At 41.4% G+C, this 21,841-nt stretch overlaps 1 protein-coding gene across 8 annotated transcripts in view; it reads left to right on the top strand.

Annotated features, from left to right (window-relative positions):
* LOC113830672 (SHH signaling and ciliogenesis regulator SDCCAG8) overlaps positions 1–21,841 on the top strand; it is a 200,483-nt gene that overhangs the window by 43,219 nt on the left and 135,423 nt on the right. For all 8 annotated transcript variants that reach the window (XM_027418885.2, XM_027418883.2, XM_035445420.1 and 5 more), the window contains 3 exons: positions 4,683–4,835; positions 13,191–13,325; positions 17,943–18,059. In XM_027418885.2, the coding sequence (XP_027274686.1) occupies positions 4,683–4,835; positions 13,191–13,325; positions 17,943–18,059 (405 nt within the window). The remainder of the gene's footprint in view (positions 1–4,682; positions 4,836–13,190; positions 13,326–17,942; positions 18,060–21,841) is intronic.

Genomic DNA, 21,841 nt, shown 5'->3' with positions numbered 1-21,841 from the left:
GTCCATCAAATTTCTACTGTTCCACCAAATCTGTGATTTGGGCAAATTAATTCATGTTTCACGGCCCTGGTTTTTATTTGTTTGTTTGTTTTGTTTTTTGTTGTTGTTTTACCTGAATGATAAGAACCACTTAAAATTTGTTAATGGGGTTAATGAAATGACTCTATACTAGCCACTTAGAGAGATTTTAATGCATAGCAAGTGTTCAGTGGAAGGCTGTGTAAATTATTACAACCGGAGATAATTTTTAAAGAAAAAAAGAATGGCAGAGTGTTTGTAGTACTGTGTTGGTAAAACTCCAAGAAACAGCTGGCAAAAGTTCACACTCCTTCCACCTGCCTGCCTGTCGTAGGAGGGAATGCTGAGTGATGTATGGAGGGTTAGGCTTAGGAAAATGGGATGAGCACATCACAAATGAGAGAACACTCTATGGAAGATTTTCTTTAAAATTGGCAATATAAAAGGTTAAAAGGTTAAATAAGTGTTTGTTTTTTGAGACAGGGTTTCTCTGTGTAACTGTGGAGGCTGTCCTGAAACTAGCTCTGTAGACCAGGCTGGTCTCGAACTCACAGAGATCCACCTGCCTCTGCCTCACAAGTGCTGGGATTAAAGGCGTGTGCCACCAACGCCTGACTGTTTGTTCTTTTAAAAATGTCTCTATTATTCTGTGTCTTGGATTGTGGTAGAATCAAAAAAGCAGGAATAAGAGACTTGGATATTGTGGAGTATTTGTTTAACCAGGCAAAGGCGTGTTACATTTGTTTCTGCTGCATTTGCTTATGTAATGATGTGTTGCATCTGTTTCACCTTGTCTGCCTAAGGTACCTGATTGGTTTAATAAAAAGCTGAATGGCCAATAGCTAGGCAGGCAGGAGAAAGGATAGGCTGGGCTGTCAGGCAGCGAGAATAAATAGGAGGAGAAAGCTAGGCTCAAGAGAAGGAGGAGGAAAAGAAAATGACGAGATACCAGCCAACAAGAAATAGAGACTGTAGGAAAGTAAGACATACAGAGAGAAAGAAAAGTAATAACCCCCGAGGCAAAAGGTAAAGAAAAACAGGTTAATTTAAGATAAAAGAGCTAGCCAGAAACTAGCTTAAGCTAGGCTGAACATTCAAAATTAATAAGTCTCTGTGTCTTGATTTGGGAGCTGGTTGGTTGCCCAAAAGAAAAAGCCTGTTAAACTTGGAGTGGAAAAAAAATTATCAGAAAAGCATTGAGCATTGGACTCCAATCAAAGGCATGGAAGTAATGCTCCTTGCATCACATTGTCTGCTGCAAAACAAGAAAAACACAAAAAGGACAGTGGCCCCAGAAGATTGTAACACAAATAATAAAAACCCATAAACAGATATTGAGGTTCAAGCTGAAAGACCGAGAAGCAAAGTAACCAGCCAGTGGCTCTTAGCTCTGCGAAGGTTGAAATGGAAATCCTGTCTCCCGTGACAGAAGCTAAATCTCTCATGAGACTTTTCCTGAAATGGAAATCCTGTCTTCCTGTGACAGAAACTAAATCTCTCATGAGACCTTCCTTATATACCTTTCTAGTGCTGGGATTAAAGGGATGAGCTCTGTTACTCTTTAAGACGGATTCACCCTCATGTAGTCCTGGGTGCCCTTGAACTCACGGAGATCCATCTGCCTCTTTCACCTGAGATTAGAGGTGTGGCCACCACTGCCCAGTTTCTGTGGCTGACTAGTGTGGCTGCTTTGCACTCTGACCTTCAGTTGCTTTATTAGATCATAAACAATATATCGCCACAGAAGATCCTAAGAGAGGTGATGGAATTCCTATCAGCTACTCAAATGGTAGTGTTAACAGGTGTGTGTGTGGTGGTCCTGGGACAGGCAAGCTTACTGTTGCATTACAATGTGGCATATGCAGCAATGTGTGGTATGTAAGCCTCAGTAATAAAAAGCAGCTCTGTTATTGGCTTACATATTTGCTCTACTTATTATTTTAGAATGTATCCCACATGTATACATAATACATGCATACATAATACATACGAGCTCACTGTGAAACAGTGTAGTATTACACCAGCAGCAGCCCCATCCACTTCATATTTAGTGTTTCTTGATTGTTTCAGAGGCAGTCACATGACCGATAACATCTAGGCCTATGTAAGTTTGAAATTACATAATGATGCATTTCTCAGAACATGGTCGCTGATGCACGCCTGTGCAGATAGTCTCAATATAGACTTATTGACACATTTCTGGTAAACAAGTATTTATAAATTACAGGCAATACCTTTTTTTATTCATAAGTAAGACACATATGTTGATAATCATTCTTATTTAATGGGCTTTTCCACAAAAAATAAATTCACATTCGTAAGTTTCAAATTTTATGTTCAATAATAGTAAATAGTAAATCCTCATAATACCTTAATTTATTATTCATGAGTTTTTTTACTGGGATTTCTAGGAAACTATCCATCACAGTTGAGAAGGGAAATTAGAGATGTCATTAAATAGGTTTTCTATTTTAAAACTTTAGTGGACAGATGTCAGTTTTGTTGTGGAAATTGATTGATTCCTTTAGGATAGCAGTATTTACATTTGGCTTAATAAAACTAGATTTAGAAATACTAAATATAATAAATTATGTTTTGAAATAAATGTTGGTAGGGAAGCGCAATCTTTTGCCAGGTGGTGGTAGCACATGCCTTTAATCCCAGCACTCGAGAGGCAGAGGCAGGTGGATCTCTGTGAGTTCGAAACCAGGCTGGTCTAGAAGAGCTAGTTCCAGGACAGCCTCCAAAGCCACAGAGAAACCCTGTCTCGAAAAACCTAAATAAATAAATAAATAAATAAATAAATAAATAAATAAATAAATAAAATGTTGGTAGGGACAGCAAAGGAAGAACTTGATTTGCATTCACTGGCTGGGAAAAGCACAGTTCCTCCAATCCTCATAGCTGGTAGCCATTTCCACCAAGGAAGGAGAAGGAGAGGCCACCACACCAGCTCCCCCAGGAAAAACGGAGCGCAGGCCCTACTTGGTCATCGTCATCTTAGTTGTGACCTTGCCTTTGAGAATTTAGTTTCCCTCATGGTTAGATGTCAGCTGGGGTTCTGGAAAATTAATAAATGTAACCCTTGAATTATAAGGAATAGCATCCTGCAATAGTCTGTAAATATCAGGCTAGGAACCCCTCAGCTTCAGGTGAGGTACAGTGTAAGAGAGATAGCCTTAGATCTCAGGGGTTCCAAACTCCCTGGTTTAGGCCCAGAGGGTAAAGTGATTTCTATTCAAGCATTAAGACCTGAGTTTGGATCCCAACAGCCGGATCAAAAGCGAGATGAGGCCGTATGCACTTGTACTATCAATCCTGGGGGTGCAGCAGTGGGGGGATGGGATCTCTGGAGCATGATAGCCATCAGTCTAATTGGTGAGCTGCAGGTTCAGTGGGAGACCCTGTCTCAAAAATTAAGGTAGAGAAGCGGTCGTGGAGGACGCTGGCTTCCATATTCACACATATATGTATATATTCACTACACACATGTATGTACACACATACACACGACCAAATTTATTTCCAAGTGTTACTAAACCTTAACTACTTTTTTTCATTGTAACCAGGTATAAATGTCAAAAAAAAATGAAAAGTAAATAAAATGATCATTGATTACATACGTAGTGATGTCATAACAAGTTTGGTTTGGGGTTTTGTTTTTGTTTTGTTTTTTTTGAGACAGGGTTTCTCTGTATTGTTTTGGAGACTGTCCTGGAACTCGCTCTGTAGACCAGGCTGGCCTTGAACTCACAGAGATCTGCTGCCTCTGCCTCCTGAGTGCTGGGATTAAAGGCGTGTGCCACCAACACCCAGCCATAACCAGTTTGTAACCTAAGGTTTAACTCAGTGCTCCCCTCCTACCTACCATATTCTTGCAGGTGGGCCGGCAGAAGGTGGGAGGCCACCCACACAGCAGTGGTCAGCAGGGTTTGCTGTTAGGGCTGACTTAGGGCTTCACTTTGTGCATTGCACTGAGGCAGCCTACAGTCTGGCCTCTGTGCCCGAGAACCATTTCCTGATCTGCTGACTGGACTCTTGCACTCCCCTGTGCGGTTGGGCTGCTTTCTCAGCTGCTCTTACTCGCCTTCTACTTAAAGACATTGACGCTGAAGTCATTCAGGTGGAAATTTCTCTGGCTCCATTGGTTCTATTTACTCATACCAATAGTATTCATTATAACAGTGAAAGTTCCAGGTTTGCTTGTTTTTACTAGATTAATGGAAAGTAATTTTCACCAACACGATTGTATTTTGAAGCACAGAATTCTGTATTGCCCAGTACTTCAGGCTCCAAGGGATTCTGTTATAAAAAAATATACTTTTTCATTTTCTTTTACAATCTAATTGTAAATTTTCTTCCTGAGGCCTTCCGCTAGGATTTAGCTGGGGACTCACTCCACTGGAGAACTTTAAAAATCAGGATTGTGTTTGTTTTGGCTAACCAGACACGTCTTGTAGCCTCAACTGTGAAATGGAAATCTGTGAGCAAGTGTGACATTGGGATGCTGCTGTGACAGTCAGTGGTGCTGACCAACAGTCATCCAAGCGGGCTGGATGAGTGAGTGGGTTTAACGGTCTTAAAGAAGAGAGCCTGTACCCGTGTGATTTCTCCCTGCTGTGCTCCCCACTCCTGAAGTCTCTTCTCATTGTCTCCTGTGGCAGGCTTTGATCCAGTGTGAGCAGCTGAAGAGTGAGCTGGACAGGCAGACAGAAAGACTGGAAAAGGAGCTTGCTGCTCAGCAAGAGAAACGGGCTTTGGAGAAGGAGATGATAAAGAAAGAAGTAACCAAGGAGAGGGAAGATGCAGAGTCAAAGGTACTGGCTCGACATTTCCCGTGGTCGTTAGTGGGCAGGAACCTGAGGGGGAGAGTGATAAGGGGTAGGACTGGCTTTGGCTCAGTTTCAGGCCGTCTGGAGGGGAAGGCCGTACAGAGCTACTGGCCGTGGGGGTGTGCACACCTGAGTCCTCACCCAGCTCTGCTGCAGCTAACGGTTTCTGCAGTCCTCCTGTGCATCCCTTTCTACCTCTCCTTCCCCTGCGGCAGATGAACTGGAGGCCCTGGGGATGTAGTCACAGGACCAATGCTGCTGTCCCATAACTACAGACTTAAGGGAAACGTGGCTGCTAAGCAAATCTGTTCATAAATGACAACACCTCTCAAGCTAGACGCTCATGAGAGACTTTTTATCAGGAGGATTGTGAAGGGAGAGTCGGGTGAAGCATTGAGTTCGGGGGAAGAGTGTCAAGCCCAGGGAAAGCACACACCCACAGGAGCCAAAGGTCTGTGCATGGTCGGGTCTGCAGCTGCCGACCATGGCGGTGGAGCAGAGGGATAGAACAGTGGAGGGGGAAGTGTGGAGAAGCAGACAGGGAATGAATCACCCATGCTTTTAAAATCTACGTATTAGAAATTTCATCCAAATGTGACATTAAGCCACTGAATGGCATTAGAATGGACAATGTTGTAATGACATGAATATTTGAGGAAAATCACCTTATTACTAAATTGGAGTAGAACTAGAGCATGTGCCAAGAGAATCAGGTTGGGGTTAGGTTTGGCATGTGTGTGTGTGTGTGTGTATGTGGGGGGGTGACATCTTGTATCCAGGAGATCACTGGGGGTTAGTTATGGCATCTGGGGGCAGTAATAGCATCTTGGTCTGTTGCAGAGTATTATTTTAAGGTGTGTTACTTTTGTTTATGTTCTGGAACATCTGTTTAATGATGCAAAGATATGTTTGATTAAAGAAAACTCACCTGGGGTCCTGGGGCTGGGTCAGCAACTAGCCGACAGGAAGTTGTAGGGAGGAGCCAGGTGGAGAAGCGTTTATAAGGAGCGGCAAGAACACGCACGCACGAAGACGTCTTGGGAGGCACAAGGAGGTGAGCTAGGTGAGCTGCTTGCTATTCACCCTCTCTGGGAAGCAGGATTCTACCTCAACCTTTGAGTCTCGAGTTCTTTAGTGGACAGAGATTTAAATAAGTTTCTACAGTAGCTTTGAAAGAATCAGTGCCCAAGGGAAACTCCTTTCTTTTTTCTCCTTGCCCCAGTAGAAACAGTTCATCAGGTGGTCCCAAACAGGGATCTGATCACCCTTGGCTGCCCCCCTCACACACACACACACACACACACACCCAGCATTACCTCCATGAGTTAGAGAAACCCGCCTTCTCTCTACTCTGTGTCACTGTTTCCTCACCGTCAGATGGCACTTCCAGCCCTGTGGTGTCTTTGCCACCAACCTCAACTCACTTGTTCTTTAAACCACAGCTGGGATGATTTTTCTGTGGTGAACATCTGAGTGCACCAGTGTCTTGCTTTAGGCCTTTCTTGTCTCTCTGCTGCCTCAGATAAACTAGGACCCTTTAGCAAAACCTAAAGTCTCTGCATCGTTTCTCCTCTCCCTTCATTTTCTTCCTTGTGTCCCTACCACTCTGGCCTCCTTGTACTGCTCCAGTCATTCAGACAGCCAGTCTGCCCTGTTTGTTTGTTTTGTTGTTTTGGTTTTTTGTTTGTGCTTGTTTTGTGGCTTTTGTTTCTTTGTTTGTGCTGTATAGCCTTGGCTGTTCTGGAACTTACACTTGAGACCAGGCAGCCATGAACTCAGAGATCCACCTGCCTCCACCTCCCAAGTGCTGGGATTAATGTCATGTGTCACCACCACCCGACTATTTGTTTTTATTCAAGATTTTGAGTGACTTATCATTACACTTGTCCAAAAGAGTCTTTCTTTGTTCTGTTTGCTCCTTCATAGTTCTTGAAACAGCCTCCATCAGAGCCTCCCAAAGCCAAACTAGGATCTACTCTGTGTGTTCCCACAGTTGATTACAAATTCTTGTGGGATTGTTGCCTTCTCTACCTTTCTGTGAGTCCCTGTATATATGACCTGACATCCTCATTGCTTAGCAATGCTTAAATATATATTTTTGAATGAAATGTGAATAACATGGAAGAGAAAGAAGGCCCTGTGGCATCGGAAAGACAGGGCTAAGGCAGAGTCAGAACTGATTGCTGTCTGCAAGTGATCATGGCGATTCAGGAAAGGTGTTTGGCTGAGCTCCAAATAATAGGTGAATAGGTGGGATTTAAAATCCTAACTACTGAGGAAGGAAGTGGCCTCTGTTCAACCCGATGAAGGCATGGAGGAGCTGTAGTTTTGAATTGGCTGTTGTGTGTATGTGTATATGTGAGAGAAAATAGAATCAACCACACACAAAGGCTATTGCTCACACCTAGGGAACTTTTATTTGGAAAGGGGCTGGTTTAGTGGAAACCATTTGACTCAGTAGCTTCACAATATAAAAACACTTGGGTGAGGATTTCGAAAAGGAAGGAAAAAAAGGGGGCACAATGAACTGTGCTTGGCAGCATGCCAGGTACATTTGTACAGGAATCTCTCCCTGGTGGGCACTTCCTGAGTAAAGGTGGCAGCTGCCACGCTGCACAGGGTCACAAATGGAGTAAGCCCTGCAGACATTTGATCTCAGGTGCGAGTACAAGTGTAAGAGTAAGGACAACTAGTCCCAGCAGCCAGGTGGTGGTCTCATCAGGGAGAATGGCTTCAGAGGAAAAAGATGGGGGAGTGAGTCCAGTTTGATCTCTCTGGGACTTTCTCTAATCTTTGGGGGTGATGAGCCATTCAAGCACTTGATGGGATTAAATGTGATGATACTTTGAAAATGTCCTAATTCCTGTCTACTGTGGGCATTGAATAAATTGCACCTGTGCCTGTCACTTATATTTTAGAATGAGCAGTGGACTTGCTGGACCTGTGTATTAGTATTGACAGGCTTGAATACAAGCTCTAGCTGGACCTTTTACGTATTATCTTGAATGAACTTGGGCAAGTAGCTTAGTTTTCTTAATCTCATTTCAGGAGAACTAAAAATTAATCCAACTAATTCAATTTGTATTAATATAAATCTGGTACAATTCTTTCTCTAAAGCGACCTAAGTGCACACACATGTGCACCCCTAGGGAAGTACCTAGTTTCCCATACGGCTGGAGTTTCTGCATAAGCAGCTACAGTGGTTGGAATGCACAGGCCTCAGACATGGGTACTGTGATTTTTGTAAGAAGCACTCTTTATTTTATATATCAAGCCCCCCATTCCCTCCCCCTCTTATCCTCCCATGCTCCCCACTGAACCCCCAACTCACCCCCACCCACTCCCCAAGGATAGTGATTTCCTCCCATGGGGGACCATCAAAGTCCTTCACATCACTGGGGGAGGGCCTAGGCCCTCTTTCCCGCATCAGGGCTGCAATAGTATCCCTCCATAGGGAATGAGTTCCCAAAGTCCATTTGTGCTCTAGGGATAAACACTGGCTCCCACTCTTAGAAGTCCCTTAAACTGCCCTGGCCTCCTAGCTGGCACCCACATTCAGAGGGCTTGGTTCCGTCCAGTGCTGGTTCCCCAGCTTTACAACTAGGGTCTCCATGCTCTCATTAGGTCAGGTCAACTGTTTCTGCAGTTTCTCCAACACAGTCTTGGCTCCTTTGCTCATCCCTCCTCCCTCTCTGCAACTGGATTCCAGGAGTATGGCTCAGTGTTTAGCTGTGGGTGCCTATTTCTGCTTCAGTCAGCTACTAGATGAAGGCTCCTGTTTGTCTTTCTTTGGTTGAGTTCCTTCACTCAGGATGTTTTCTTCCAGTTCCATCCATTTGCCTTCAAATTTCAAGATTCCATTGTTTTTTTTCCGCTGAGTAGTACTCCGTTGTGTAAATGTACCACATCTTCATCCATTCTTTGGTTGAGGGGCATCTAGGTTGCTTCCAGGTTCTGGCTATTACAAACAATGCTGCTATGAACATAGTTGAACATATGTCCTTGTTGTGTGAATGTGCATTCTTTGGGTATATGCCCAAGAGAGGAATTGCTGGATCTTGAGGTAGAATGGTTCCTATTTTCCTGAGCAACTGCCATACTGATTTCCAAAGTGGCCACACAAGTTTGCACTCCCACCAGCAATGGAGGGGAGTGTTCCTCTTTCTCCACATCCTCTCCAGCATAGGCTATCATTGGTGTTTTTGATTTTAGCCCTTCTGGCTGGTGTAAGATGATATCTCAGAGTTGTTTTGAGTTGCATTTCCCTGATGGCTAAAGATTTTGAGCACTTTCTTAAGTGTCTTTCAGACATTTTAGATTCCTCTATTGAGAATTGTCTATTTAGTTCTGTACCCCACTTTTTAATTGGATTGTTTGGTGTTTTGGAGACTAGCTTCTTGAGTTCATTGTAAATTTTGGAGATCAGCCCTCTGTCAGATGTAGGGTTGGTGAATATCTTTTCCCAGTCTGTGGGCTGCCATTTTGTCTTGCTGACTGTGTCCTTCGACTTACAGAAGCTTCTCAGTTTCAGGAGGTCCCATTTATTGTCGACTCAGTGTCGGTGCTACTGGTGTTATGTTCAGGAAGTGGTCTCCTATACCAGTTCATTCAAGGGTACTTCCCACTTTCTCTTCTAAGAGGTTCAGTGTGACTGGATTTATGTTGAGGTCTTTGGGTACCATGGTACCGTGATCTTACTCACAGTGCACACATTCGCTAAGAGCTAGCAAGCATGCAACGTTGCCTCTCCTGACTTTGTCCTTGCCTCCGCCTCCCAATCTCGACCCCCCCCCCCACTGCCTCCCCGAGACCTTGCAGTTTCACTCTTTTGTTCTAGATCCTTCAGTTTCACAAGCAGATCTGAAATACATGCCCAGGACAAAAGCTTGCCAACACAAAATATTGAATGAGGTATTTACTGGAACAAAAGGAGAAGGGCGTTTGCTTGTTATATTTTTAAAGAGTATAATCTGTGTGTAAGTGTGTGCATAGATAAACAGAAAGGAGGGATTGTCAGTTGATCCAACTGTAGCCGTGGAATCAGAAAGAACATTGCTTTCCAAACTGCTCCCTGGTGCTGGGGAGTCACTGAGTTGGTAAAGTGCTCCCTGCAGGAGCTTGAGGACCTGAGTTTGGATCCCAGCACCCAGGAGATAAAGCTGCATGTGGCTGTGTGTGCTGAAACCTCAGTGCTGGGGAGTTGGAGACAAAGCATCCCTGGGGCTCGGTGGCCAGCCAGGGGAGCTGAATCTGTGAGTCCAGGTAGTGAATGAAGACAGGGGGGCTGACTCTGACCTCAGCATGAATGTGCATACATGTATTTACATACTCCTCCCCCTCCCCCACACACCCAAGCTTTGGAATACAGTCTAATAGGGAAAGTGACCAATTAATCATTATGCTGTAAGAATTAGGTTGATAAAGTTAGTACAAAAACAGGTGCTCCTGGTTCTTACTAGTCAGACACTCAAGAGACTTAGACTTAGTCATCGCCCCTTCTCCCCCCACCTCCATTGGTGTGGGAAGCTCTAGGCGGACAGGTGCCTCTGCCTACCTGCCCATCCCCCAGCCCCGTGAGTAGTTCATGCTGTGAGTTTGTCTCTTGCTTTCGGGAAAGGTCCTTGTCTGCTCTGAACTGCTCTGGCTTGTTAGTTCAGTCCATCATCCATCATATGCTTGCTTGGTCACCCCCTACAGCCCGCAGATTTTCTTAGTCAGTTCCCTTGACAATCGCCCATTGCCAGAATCCTTAATTTCTAGAATCCTTAATTTCCTGAATCTCTTCTACCATTTCATGCAATATCCAATGTACTGGAAACCACTTTGCACAAATTTCTATCAAGCTTTCCCAACCGAGGTGTCCTTGTCTCTTCCTTGCCCCTGTCAAAGTTTAAAGGACTTACCTGATGTCAGTGCCTTGGACATCCAGCAGGGTCGCAGCTGTCTGTGTTACTTCTGGCTCTGCAACAGATGTGGATGGAGGAGCTCCTGCCGTGTAATGCTGACTTCCAGATGGTGGGCGTGGGGGAGAAGGTGTGACAACAGGAGGGGAAGCCTCAGGAAGTGGGTGACAGGAGGTAGCAGACAGGCAGTGGGCAGAGGAACTAAATGATGGTGGTAGAGGGAGGGAGTCCCAAGGAAGGGGAGGGATTTGGTATATGCCTTGTAATGGAAACTGATACAACATTATAATTATCAAAATAAATATCTGTATATTGACTTGAAACAAAAAGCATTCTTAATATAATAGTCAGATTTATCTCTACTTAAATATGTAATGTATTGGTTTGAATAGCTTGTCACTAAAATTTGCTGCTGTTATATGGCTCCAGAAGACCTATAATTACAGGTTTATGATATGGATAGTCATGAATTTGAGCTCTTAAATTAAGGAAATTAAATTGATACTCAATTTGCTCTGTTTATTTTCTTTTGACCTTTAACTATTGGTTCAGACTGTAAAGTGCACAAAGATACTTTGATACTAGTGAAGCTATGTGCAAATTAAGTTTTTGGATAATCTCTTAATGTTTGGGACATGTATATAATTGTATATCAACTGTACAGTTCCCCTTGATTTTCAGAAATGTTGATCTTTCTAAATTGCAATGTATCTATCTATAGGACTCAGTGTTTGCATTTTCGTCAAGTATGCTATTTATGTAATCAAATGCCAACACCTGACTTCGTTTCCTTGCTGTGAAGCTCTTTACAAAACTTTTGTTCAACGTTGATATGAGAGTTTTTATTACCATATATTAATTATATACAATAATGTGTTTCCTCTGGCTGTTTTCATGCATGCATATGTTTTGATCATTTTCATCCTCCCATCTATCTGCATTCTATATAATCTCCTGTCCCACTGCCCTTCTGTTTGCTTTTTGAATGTATGAACCAATGAGTTTAATTAGGCTTACTTGGTTTTGTTGGTTTGGGATTTTGATTTTGATTTGTGCCCATTGTTGTTTTGCCTGCATGTATATTTGTGAGAGTGTCAGAAGCCCAGGAACTGGAGTGACAGATGTGAACGTCTATGTGGGTATTGGGAACTGAACCCAGGTCCTCTGGAAGAACAGCCAGTAGTACTCTTAACCACTCAGCCATCTCTCTCACCTCTTATAGGCTTATTTATGTGAAGAAATTTTAGCTATTTATTTCAATTATAGAACAATGTACAAATGTCCGAGACTGCAGTAGAATTCAAGCATCATTGTTTCTTGAGCAGATTAAATAGATATCCCAGTATGCTTTTTCTGGGTTAGGGTAGCATTCCTTCATTTTAAATGTGTCAGTCCAGCTAAGAAGTTAACACAGAAGAGTTGGAATCACTGGAACAGAGCACAACTGTGAAGTCTAAGGACAATTAAGCATTTATTTTTCAGTCCTGAGAAGAGAAGAGTAAGACCTGATACTACATACAGATTCCCTCAGAAAAGAATCGTCCTAATTTTTATCCATATACTCCTGGGACATTTAGTGCCTTTTAATGAGCCTGCCCTTGAGGGACTTCTGGTTAAACAAAGAAACAGAACCAGGCAGCTAAAAACTATGAAACAGTGTGATTGAGTATCATGACAGTGGTTTACAGATGTGGAGGGTGGTGAGGCGTACGCACTGAGGTTGTGTAGGATTACATGATGTTGTAGCTCCCTGAATGTTCAGCAGCCAGGACGGCATGGGTAGTGACAGGGAGCATGGAAGCAGTACAGAGAGCAGGGGTGAGTGTCCCCATGCACAGCAGCTGATTGGCAGCTCTGAGGTGTGAACGATGCCTGTTCTGTGCTGGGATCTGGAAATTGAGGAGGGCTTCCTGGAAGACAGGAGATAGTTGCTCATCTGGTTTTTGACAGGACTGAGGAACACTGAGGATAAGTGCTGCTTGCCAACAGAGGAACTGCAGGGAACCCCTGTGCTGATTTGGGGGAAGGGAATCTCCTCTCTATCTCCATCTCATCTCTTTAAATTATCCTTTCTAATGTTTAATGTCCATGTGGGAAAGGACCTAGGAGTTGCCTGGTTCCTCCTGTCCCCATTTGAAATGTCTCCATCTCAGTCTGTTCCATACCATGTCACATTTGCTGTCTCGGGGTTTCAACCAGCCTTTAGACTCTACAATCGTACACCGCTTCACAACAAGTTAGAGTCCAGAGAGTGAATAGGAGTGAAGGAGGTATTTCAGGTGATGAGCTGAGTTGAGTAAGTAGAGAAGCAGACATTATCTAGCCCGCGGAGAAAAGATGTAGATCCCAGTAGCTGTGCAGACACCGAACCATTAAAATGCCTTTTACTATTCTCATTTTCAAATGTCACTGCCGAATTTATGTTTCCTCATTCAGATGTTGATCCTGTCTCAGAATATTGCCAAGCTGGAGGCCCAGGTAGAAACTGTTACAAGGGAAAAGATTTCAGCTGTCAATCAACTAGAAGAAATTCAGAACCAGCTTGCTTCTCAAGAAGTGGATGTCAGAAAGGTCTGAACAAGTCTTGGTTTAATAGTTAGTTGCTTAAGTACATATTTTCTTAGAATTATTTTTATTCAAATGCATTCTTTTTGTGTGTGTGACGGGGGGAGGGGAGGGCACGCATGCCATGGTGCTACTCTGGAGTCAGAGTCGGGTTTCTCTCCACTGTGGGCTGTCCCTCTGCTTTTCAGATACCATCTGAGCCATCTCATCCACCTTGAAACCGTTGTTCTTAATATCCAAAGCTCCTGGTGTGGTCAGGAAGAAGTATGGAATAGAAAAGTTTCATTATTTCCAGAATAATAAAGGTCAACTTAATGAGTCTATCAACAAACATTACTACTACAAGCACCACTCTGTGGTTGGGAAAATCCAAAGATAATTTGTACCAAATAATTGGCAAAGACAGACTTGTGAATAGGAGTTATATTGCTTTTATATTGTTGAATCCTTAAGAAAGCTAACTTTTCTGAGTTAGTTAAGCCAGGAGTGATTGTTTTTCTGCAAACAGTGTGAGGTTGGTCTTCCCAGCAACTGTTGAAGACTTGATAAAATATGTGCTTGATATAAGAAGTTTCTTCCTCTCATTTCTTTTTTTCAGATCTGCTTCTAAAACCAATGGATTAGATTAAATTCTTAGTTAAATCTTAAATTTAGCATGAATTCTTATTTTATTGATACTTAAGTTATACATTAAAATACTGTAGCATTTGTGCTCTGGGCCTCACTAGCCAGTCAAGTGAGAACTAAAACGTTTAATGGTTTTAACTGACTTAAGAATGTTAGTTTAGGGGCTAGAGAGATGGCTCAGTGGTTAAGAGCACTGACTGCTCTTCCAAAGGACCCAGATTCAATTGCTAGAACCCACATGGCAGCTCACAACTGTCCGTAACTCCAAGATCTGACACCCTCACACAAACATACATAGAAGCAAAACACCAATGTACGTAAAATAAGAATAAATGATTTAAAAAAGAATGCTAGTTTATCTGGGTGTCAAGTAAATCACTTAACTAATAAGAATATTGGCATATGTAATATGCAGATGAAATAATTCTTTACCACTAAATTCACAGATAATTCTATAACATGATAACCTATATTCTTGAATTTTGATACATTGTATTCCATTGTTGCTTTATAATTAAATAATCAAAATTATTTTAGCTTTTACATTATACATATACATACATCTTAACAAAAAGAGCTATTTCTCTTTTCACTTTTTAATTCTCCACTCACTTCCTAAAATTCATGGTTGATGATGAAGAGATTTAAGAAGCTCCCATTTGCTAACATACCTTCTGTGTCTGTCTGGAGATAGGGGTGGCAGTGAGGTCTGCCAAGGAATGGGCGTGCCGGTTTGCAGGGAAAATCATGGTACTGGTTTGTGGTTCGTTACAGGAGATACCTTTTTATGAAGCATCATATTGTAGTGAACAAGTTCTTGGCTCTGCAACTGTTCAAAGGACTCAAACTTCGGAGGGTGAAATAGTTTCCAACCCTGAGATGATGATTCTGGCTCAGTGTAAGGCCTTGACTTATTGTAGAAGACGTTCAAGTGTTGTGGATGAATATAGTAAGCAATGAGCTGAAAGAACTAAGGAAGCAAGAGTTCAAATTAAAGAATGGAGTGACTTTTAGAAGACTAGACTCAGACATTTGTTATACAGTACACTTAGATAAATGTCATTGCCAGTCGCAGCTGAGGAACTGTTATTTTCTGTTAGAGACTTGAGAATTTGTCACTTAATTCCTAGGCCTACTTAAGCCAAACAGTTTGGAATCGAGGAGACATTTTTCTTTAATGCTTCAATTTTATTTAGTATTTTCAGTTTAGAATTTTTTTCTTTTCTTTCTTTCTTTCTCTTTTTCTTTTTTTTTCTTTTTTTGTTGTTGTTCTTTCTGGGAGGATATATCAAGACAGGGTTTCTCTGTATAACAGTCCTGGCAGTCCTGGAACTCACTTTGTAGAACAGATTGGCCTCGAACTCACAGAGATCCACCTGACTCTTGAGTGCTGGGATTAAAGGCATTCACCACCGCACCTGGCTCAGCTTATTTTTTTGAATGGAAGAAAAAATTCTTTCTTGTTATGCTTTCTGACTTCTGGCTACACTTCCATCTTGTTCTAGTGCCTATTGTTTCTAAAGAGCTTTTTAGCTGAGCAGAGGAAGGCATATAGATTTCATACTTTACTATATTTTAATATTTCAAGAATGATGAGACTAATTTCTAAAGCTTTCAAAACCATCATTTTTGAAGACATGCCAAATTGAAAATTTGCAGGCAGAAATAACCATTAGTCCTCCGCTGGCCTCTGACCCCTACCAAGAGCCCTTATCCAGTGGCTGATGGAAGCAGAGGCAGACACCCACAGATATACACTGAACTGAACTCTGGAACTTAGTTGCAGAAGGGAGGAATGAAGATCAAAGGGGTCGGTACCAGGCTGGTGAAACCCACAGAAACAGCTGGCCTGTACAAGGGGGAGCTCATCGACCCCAGACCTCCATCTGGGAGGCCAGTACGGGACTGAGCCAGACCCCTGAACATGGATGTCAATGAGGAGGCCTCTGCACTCTAGGGGGCCTCTGGTAGTGGATTAGTATTTTTTCCCTGGTGTAAGAAGGAACTTTGAAAGCCCATCCCACATCTCGGCCTGGACACATGGGGGAGGGCCTAGGCCCGGCCCAGGATGATGTGGTGGACTTTGGGGAACCCCTACCCAGCCTGGGGAGTGGAGGGTGGATGGGGTGGGGGGCAGGTGGGAGATTGGGGGGAGAGGAGGGGAGGGGAGGAGGGATTGACTTGTGAAGCAAGCTTGTTCCTAATTTGAACTAATAAAAAAAAATACAAAAAAAAAATAACCATTAGATAACATGCTGTCATTAAGACTGCATTAGGACCTCAGAAAGAGTTGTAACTCTGCTTTCTCTGGATTCCCTGTCACAGCAAAGGCTCATCATTTCTTTACTTAGACTTTTCTGATAATTCTATTTCTCAAATATGTTTCTCTATGTGCAGTGACCTGGGTTAGAGGAAAAAACCAATTGCATCATGTTTTGCAACATTTAAAGCTGTTATATGTATTAATTAGCTAACATATCATAGTTGCTTCATTTGAATGTATGTTTTCCTCTTATATAGAAGGCTACAGTTATAATTGTAGAGCATGCTTCATGCTTAAAGCCAATATATGACTTTTATTGGAAGTTATTCTATAGTCTTTAAGTCATATTGTGTCCCTATGACAATAAGATTGATGCTATCTGTAATGTTTACTGTAAGTTCTGGTATTGTATATCTAAATATCAATAATATAGTTTATTATCAAAGAAAAATTCATATAATTTTCCTTAAAAGCTTAACTGATGAAGTCTTTAAGGAAATAATTACATAGCCAGGGGTGATGGTACATGCCTTTAATCCCAGCATTCAGGAGGCAGAGGCAGGCAAATCTATGAGAGTTCAAGGCCAGCCTGGTCTACATAGCAAGTTCTAGGACAGCCAGGGCTACACACAGAAATCCTGTCTTAAAACAAAAGAAAACAAACAAAAAGAAATATTTTATAATATAGCGAGAATGTTTGACCGTATGTGTGAATAATGACATACTTTAACTTTTTCTAAAAACAGTATTTATTTATTTATTTATTTATCATGTATACAGTGCGTGCCAGAAGAGGGCACCAGATCACATTACAGATGTGTTGTGAGCCATCATGTGGTTGCTGGGAATTGAACTCAAAACCTCTGGAAGAGCAGTCAGTGCTCTTAACCCCTGAGGCATCTCTCCAGCCCCCATACTTTAACTTTTAATTACTAAGTTTAGTATAATTTTAGATGGTAGTACCTTTTATTAGTAATATTTCTTTAAAATTTTCTGCTTTTTAAAAAATTTGTTTATTTTTTGTTTTTCAAGACTGGGTTTCTCTGTGTAACAGCTCTGGCTGTCTTGGAACTTGCTTTTTAAGATCAGGCTGGCCTCGAACTCCCAGAGATCCACATGCCTCTGCCTCCCAAGTACTGGGATTAAAGGTGTGCACTACTATGTCCAGCCATCTGAAATTATTCCATATGAAATAATCCTGAAAATAATGCATTTCATTATTTTATTGTTTTGATAGTTTGAGAGAGGGGGATGTGTGTATGTCTGTGTGCGTGCATGCTTGCACGAAAGGGAGAGGTGTGTGTGTGTGTGTGTGTGTGTGTGTGTGTGTGTCTGTGTGTGTGTGTGTGTGTGTGTGTGTGTGTTCGTTCGTTCATACCCACACTGTACTATGCCACTCGAAGTCAGAAAACAATTTGAAGGAAAGGAATTTGTTCTCTACTTCCACGTAGGACTAGATTGAACTCAAGTAATCAAGCTTGGTGGCAAGTGTCATTACTTGCTGGTACATATCACTGGCTTAAAATTTCATTGTTGTAATTTGGAACGTTAAACTCAGTAATTCCTTGTATTATTGCCTTATTATTGCCTTCCAATCTTAAACCACATTCAATGGTCTTAGAAAAGTCTTGTTGTACTTCATCTGTGTGTCCTCTAGGGGGCACCAAAAGATCTAATTGTCGACATTGCTCTGCCATTCCAGAGGCTATCGATCTGTTTTTACACTCTAACAGGTGTGTGGAGAAATGCGATTTCAGCTGAATAAAACGAAAATGGAGAAGGAGGAGGCAGAAAAGGAGCACAGAGAATACAAAGCAAAATCTCAAAAGGATCTTGAAATGAAAGATCAGGTAAGGAAAGACACAAGCACAGCTCTGAAGCTATTAGTGACATGTTACTTTCTGACGTTGGTGGGGTCTTATCCCTAGGCTCTTTATTTGTCTTATATTGTTTCTCGCTAATGTAAGGGCCCACTTTATACTATTAAAAGAATTTCATTACAGTTGCCTGACATGAAGTGGTGAGAATACCACTGCTTGCATATGAAATTCCAATTTGACAGTTCATAAATATACATTTGGATATATATCTATTACTTAGAAAAGTTGAAAAAATGTTCTAATGCACAGTTTGAACCTAAAATATACGTACAGAAAGTTCTTGAAAGATGCCAACTTGCATCCAATTTTAAATGAAAAACTTTAAAATTTGTAAGATGAGATGAGTTGATATGTAAATATGTCAATCAAATTGATTGTTGGCAGAATGGAACCAGTTTTAACTAGATGGCCATGAATACGTTTGCTCAGGAAGCCTAAATACAGTGAAATTAGAAATGTTAGGGAAACTGCTACTTGCTTCAGTTTCAGCTTGAACAGATGTTTTATGTTAGAGCTCTGCTGAGGGTGTATAGATACTCCAATTTTAATTGACTCTTGGGAAAGCTTGTAAAGAGAAAGTTATGGCAGATTGACTCTGGCTGTTCTATTTTTATGTTATATTATAGGCCATTGAAGGTTTGCATTCCTTATAGCCAAGAAAAGCAGATTGTGTATTCTATTAAAATAATAAGACTGAGGTATCAGTATCAATAATTTAGAGATACCCTTACAATTTAGAAGTAAGTTGCTCTAGATAATTTTGCAACATATTTCTGATCAAGGCTCTCTATCATATTTTCAACATACTTTCCCTTTCAACCCATCAGCTGTTGATGACAAATGACATAAAGGCAATTGGGGAAAGTATTAAATAAGAAAGTGCTAATGAAGTTTTGTGCAAAAAAATTTCAAATCATGGCTGAAACCCTTGGTACTAATTTGAAACCTAGACAACTGGAATAAAAGTAGTTTTTATACCACTTTATGCAGACTTTATGGTGTGTTCTATATCTTCTAAGATCTTTGTATTAATGTGTGCAGACTTCATTTCCTCCAGCTGGGGGCGCACCTGATAGTGGAGTGGAAAGTTCTTCCATCGAGGAATGAAAGCCTGGGGCCTCCTAAATCAATGGAGCGCTTTCCTCTTTCTCATGCCCTACAGGTTCTTACAGCTATGTCGGCACACCCTGTGACATTATTAAATACCTTTTTTGAGTTGTTATACAGCACTATAGAATTATAATATTTTCAACCAATAGAACACAGAAGCAAAGAGTTTTGGGATGATTTAAAATTACATTACCATGTTTTAGTGATTTAAAAATTCCTACACTAACAAGAGGAGAATATCACTTGGAAATGAGTAACCTAGTTCAAAACCATTTCTAGTGTCTGTGTTTTAGCACAATATCTTCTTTCTCATGTGCAAAGGCTAAAGTTGCAAGGATTGATTTTTCTTTGTCACTGTTCCCTGATGTCTGAAATACAAGTTTCCCTGATGATCCTGATGTAGGTTGAAATGCGCCTTTTGCAAGAGCACAGTGTTTAGGAGTAAATCTGGAAGAGTCTGGAGATGTTTGCTTGCTATTGTTTTTTTTTTTTTTTCCTGGGACAGGCTGTGAGGAGATCTTATAGGTACTCTTTGCAACACAGTTTCAGAAAGTCGTAGCTTCTCATTCCCTGGATGATTTGGAGCAGCAAAGCAGCAATTGTTCTTTGGTCTCTCAGCCATGACCTGACCTTCTGTCTGTAAGAACGAAGAGCTATTTAGCTTGGCCACCATCTGCACCCAGGAGAGAAATTTACATTTAGCTTGGAAAAGCTTGCCATGGCAAGCATTTATCTGCAATACCTACAATGATGTAAAGCATATTTTAGTTTTAAAGCCTTATATATCATACAGTCGTCAGAACCAGAGGCCTGTCTCTTGGTTTGCAAACAGGTGTTCCCCATAATGTAGTCATTTTAATTCATATTTTAGCTAATCTGGCCACTTGATGGGTTTTGAAAGTAGGTGGGAAACTGTGAGATTGGAATGCGGTGAGAACAAGAGCCTCTTTGATGTATACAAAACAGGGCAAATGGTTGACCACCAAAATGATTTTCCTTGTGACCTGAGCCTTGACTCTGGCATAATTAGAAAGAAAGGTTAGAGGAGGAACAATGGCTGTCTCTTCCGCCCACTTTCTTCTTTTCTCTTTATATTGTGTCAGGACCCATGGGTGAATTATCCTTCCCATCAACTCCTTTGTGTTGCTCTAGCTCAGAGAACTGCTGTCGGTCTCAGGGGACGCTTCTGCACAAGGAAAACAAAAGGCATTTGGTGTGGAGATTGGAAGTTTGTGCCCTAATTTTTTTGGGGGTTATTTATTTATTTGTAAATATCAGGTACACACACACACACACACACACACCGTGAGAATTTAATAACACATGAACCGAAGGGAATGTTATAAACAAGCCATGCGCTTGGAAGGCTTCATCATTTACTGTATCAACCCTCTTCTACCCAGTTCAGTTTTTCTCTTAACTTCACCTTCATTGTCAGATTTTTCCATCTTATTTTCAAATTCTCATTGTCTTCCTCTACCCGTCCTCCTTTTGCAGAAATATTTCAAACAGGTATCAGGCATTATATTTATTATTTTTACTTACAAATACTTTACTGTATATCTATGAAGGAAAATTTCCTGTTATATTGTCACACCAAATAATACAGCAAGTGACTCCCAAGCAATGTTCACATTTCTTTATCTCAAAAATGGTTTGCAGTTGATTTATTCCAAAATGTAAGGCAGGTGTCTTTGTCTATTCAAATACTAGGGTGCTATCTTTAAAAGGAGCTAAAAGGAACACTTAAATAATAACAAAGTTGATTTTTTTTTTTTTTTGCTATTAAATTTCCCATGAAAGGCTTTGCTTGTGTTCTGTACTCCTAAAATATCTGGTTGTCCTCTGCCACACCACTATTGGAGCACATGGCCAACATGGGATTTTCATCCAGTTCAAGACGGGGGCCAGAAACTCTGAAATGCAAACTACATCATTTCAGAGCCCAATATTTTAAGATTCAGGAATTGTTAGGAAACCCCAGAATTGCCAGGTTAGCTGATTTGAAATGAACAGTGCATCTGGGGAATCGTCTTTGTCAACTTTGAATTTGATAGTTGAGTCTCAAAAGATGTGTGTTTTAGGCCCTAGCCTTTATCAGGGCTAGTGCAAGTAAAAATACAGGACTTTTTGTTCAAAGAAGAGAAGCATGATGTTAAAGATGCTACAATAGGAAGCTTTTCTTTTTCTTTTCTTTGTTCTTCAGGCTCTTGCACTCCTCTGCTTCCTGCTCCCCATCATGGTATTTTAAATGTGTTACTTAATTTGGAACTGTATATAGCACAAGGATTAGCATAGTAGCTGTAGAACCTCATAGGTACCCTATAACCAAGGGTGCCTATGTGATCCAACAGCTTCTAAGCTTTCTTTGTTTATATGTGTGTGCATGGAAGAGAGAGAGAGAGAGAGACAGACAGACAGAGAGAGAGAGAGAGAGAGAGAGAGAGTATGCACATTCATGTGAGAGCCAAAGTACAACCTTAGATGTCGTTCTTGGAAATGCTATCAACCTCGTTTGAGACACAGCATCTCTTTGGTATTAAGTTCACCGGTTACGTTATATTTGCTCTCCAACAAGCTCTAGGATTCATCCTGTCTCTGCTTCACTAGTAGGGGTTTACAAATGCCCCCATGTCTTCCTC

Source organism: Cricetulus griseus, chromosome 5, assembly GCF_003668045.3.
Source record: "Cricetulus griseus strain 17A/GY chromosome 5, alternate assembly CriGri-PICRH-1.0, whole genome shotgun sequence".
NCBI lineage: Eukaryota > Metazoa > Chordata > Mammalia > Rodentia > Cricetidae > Cricetulus > Cricetulus griseus.
This window is presented reverse-complemented; position numbering and strand designations above follow the sequence as displayed.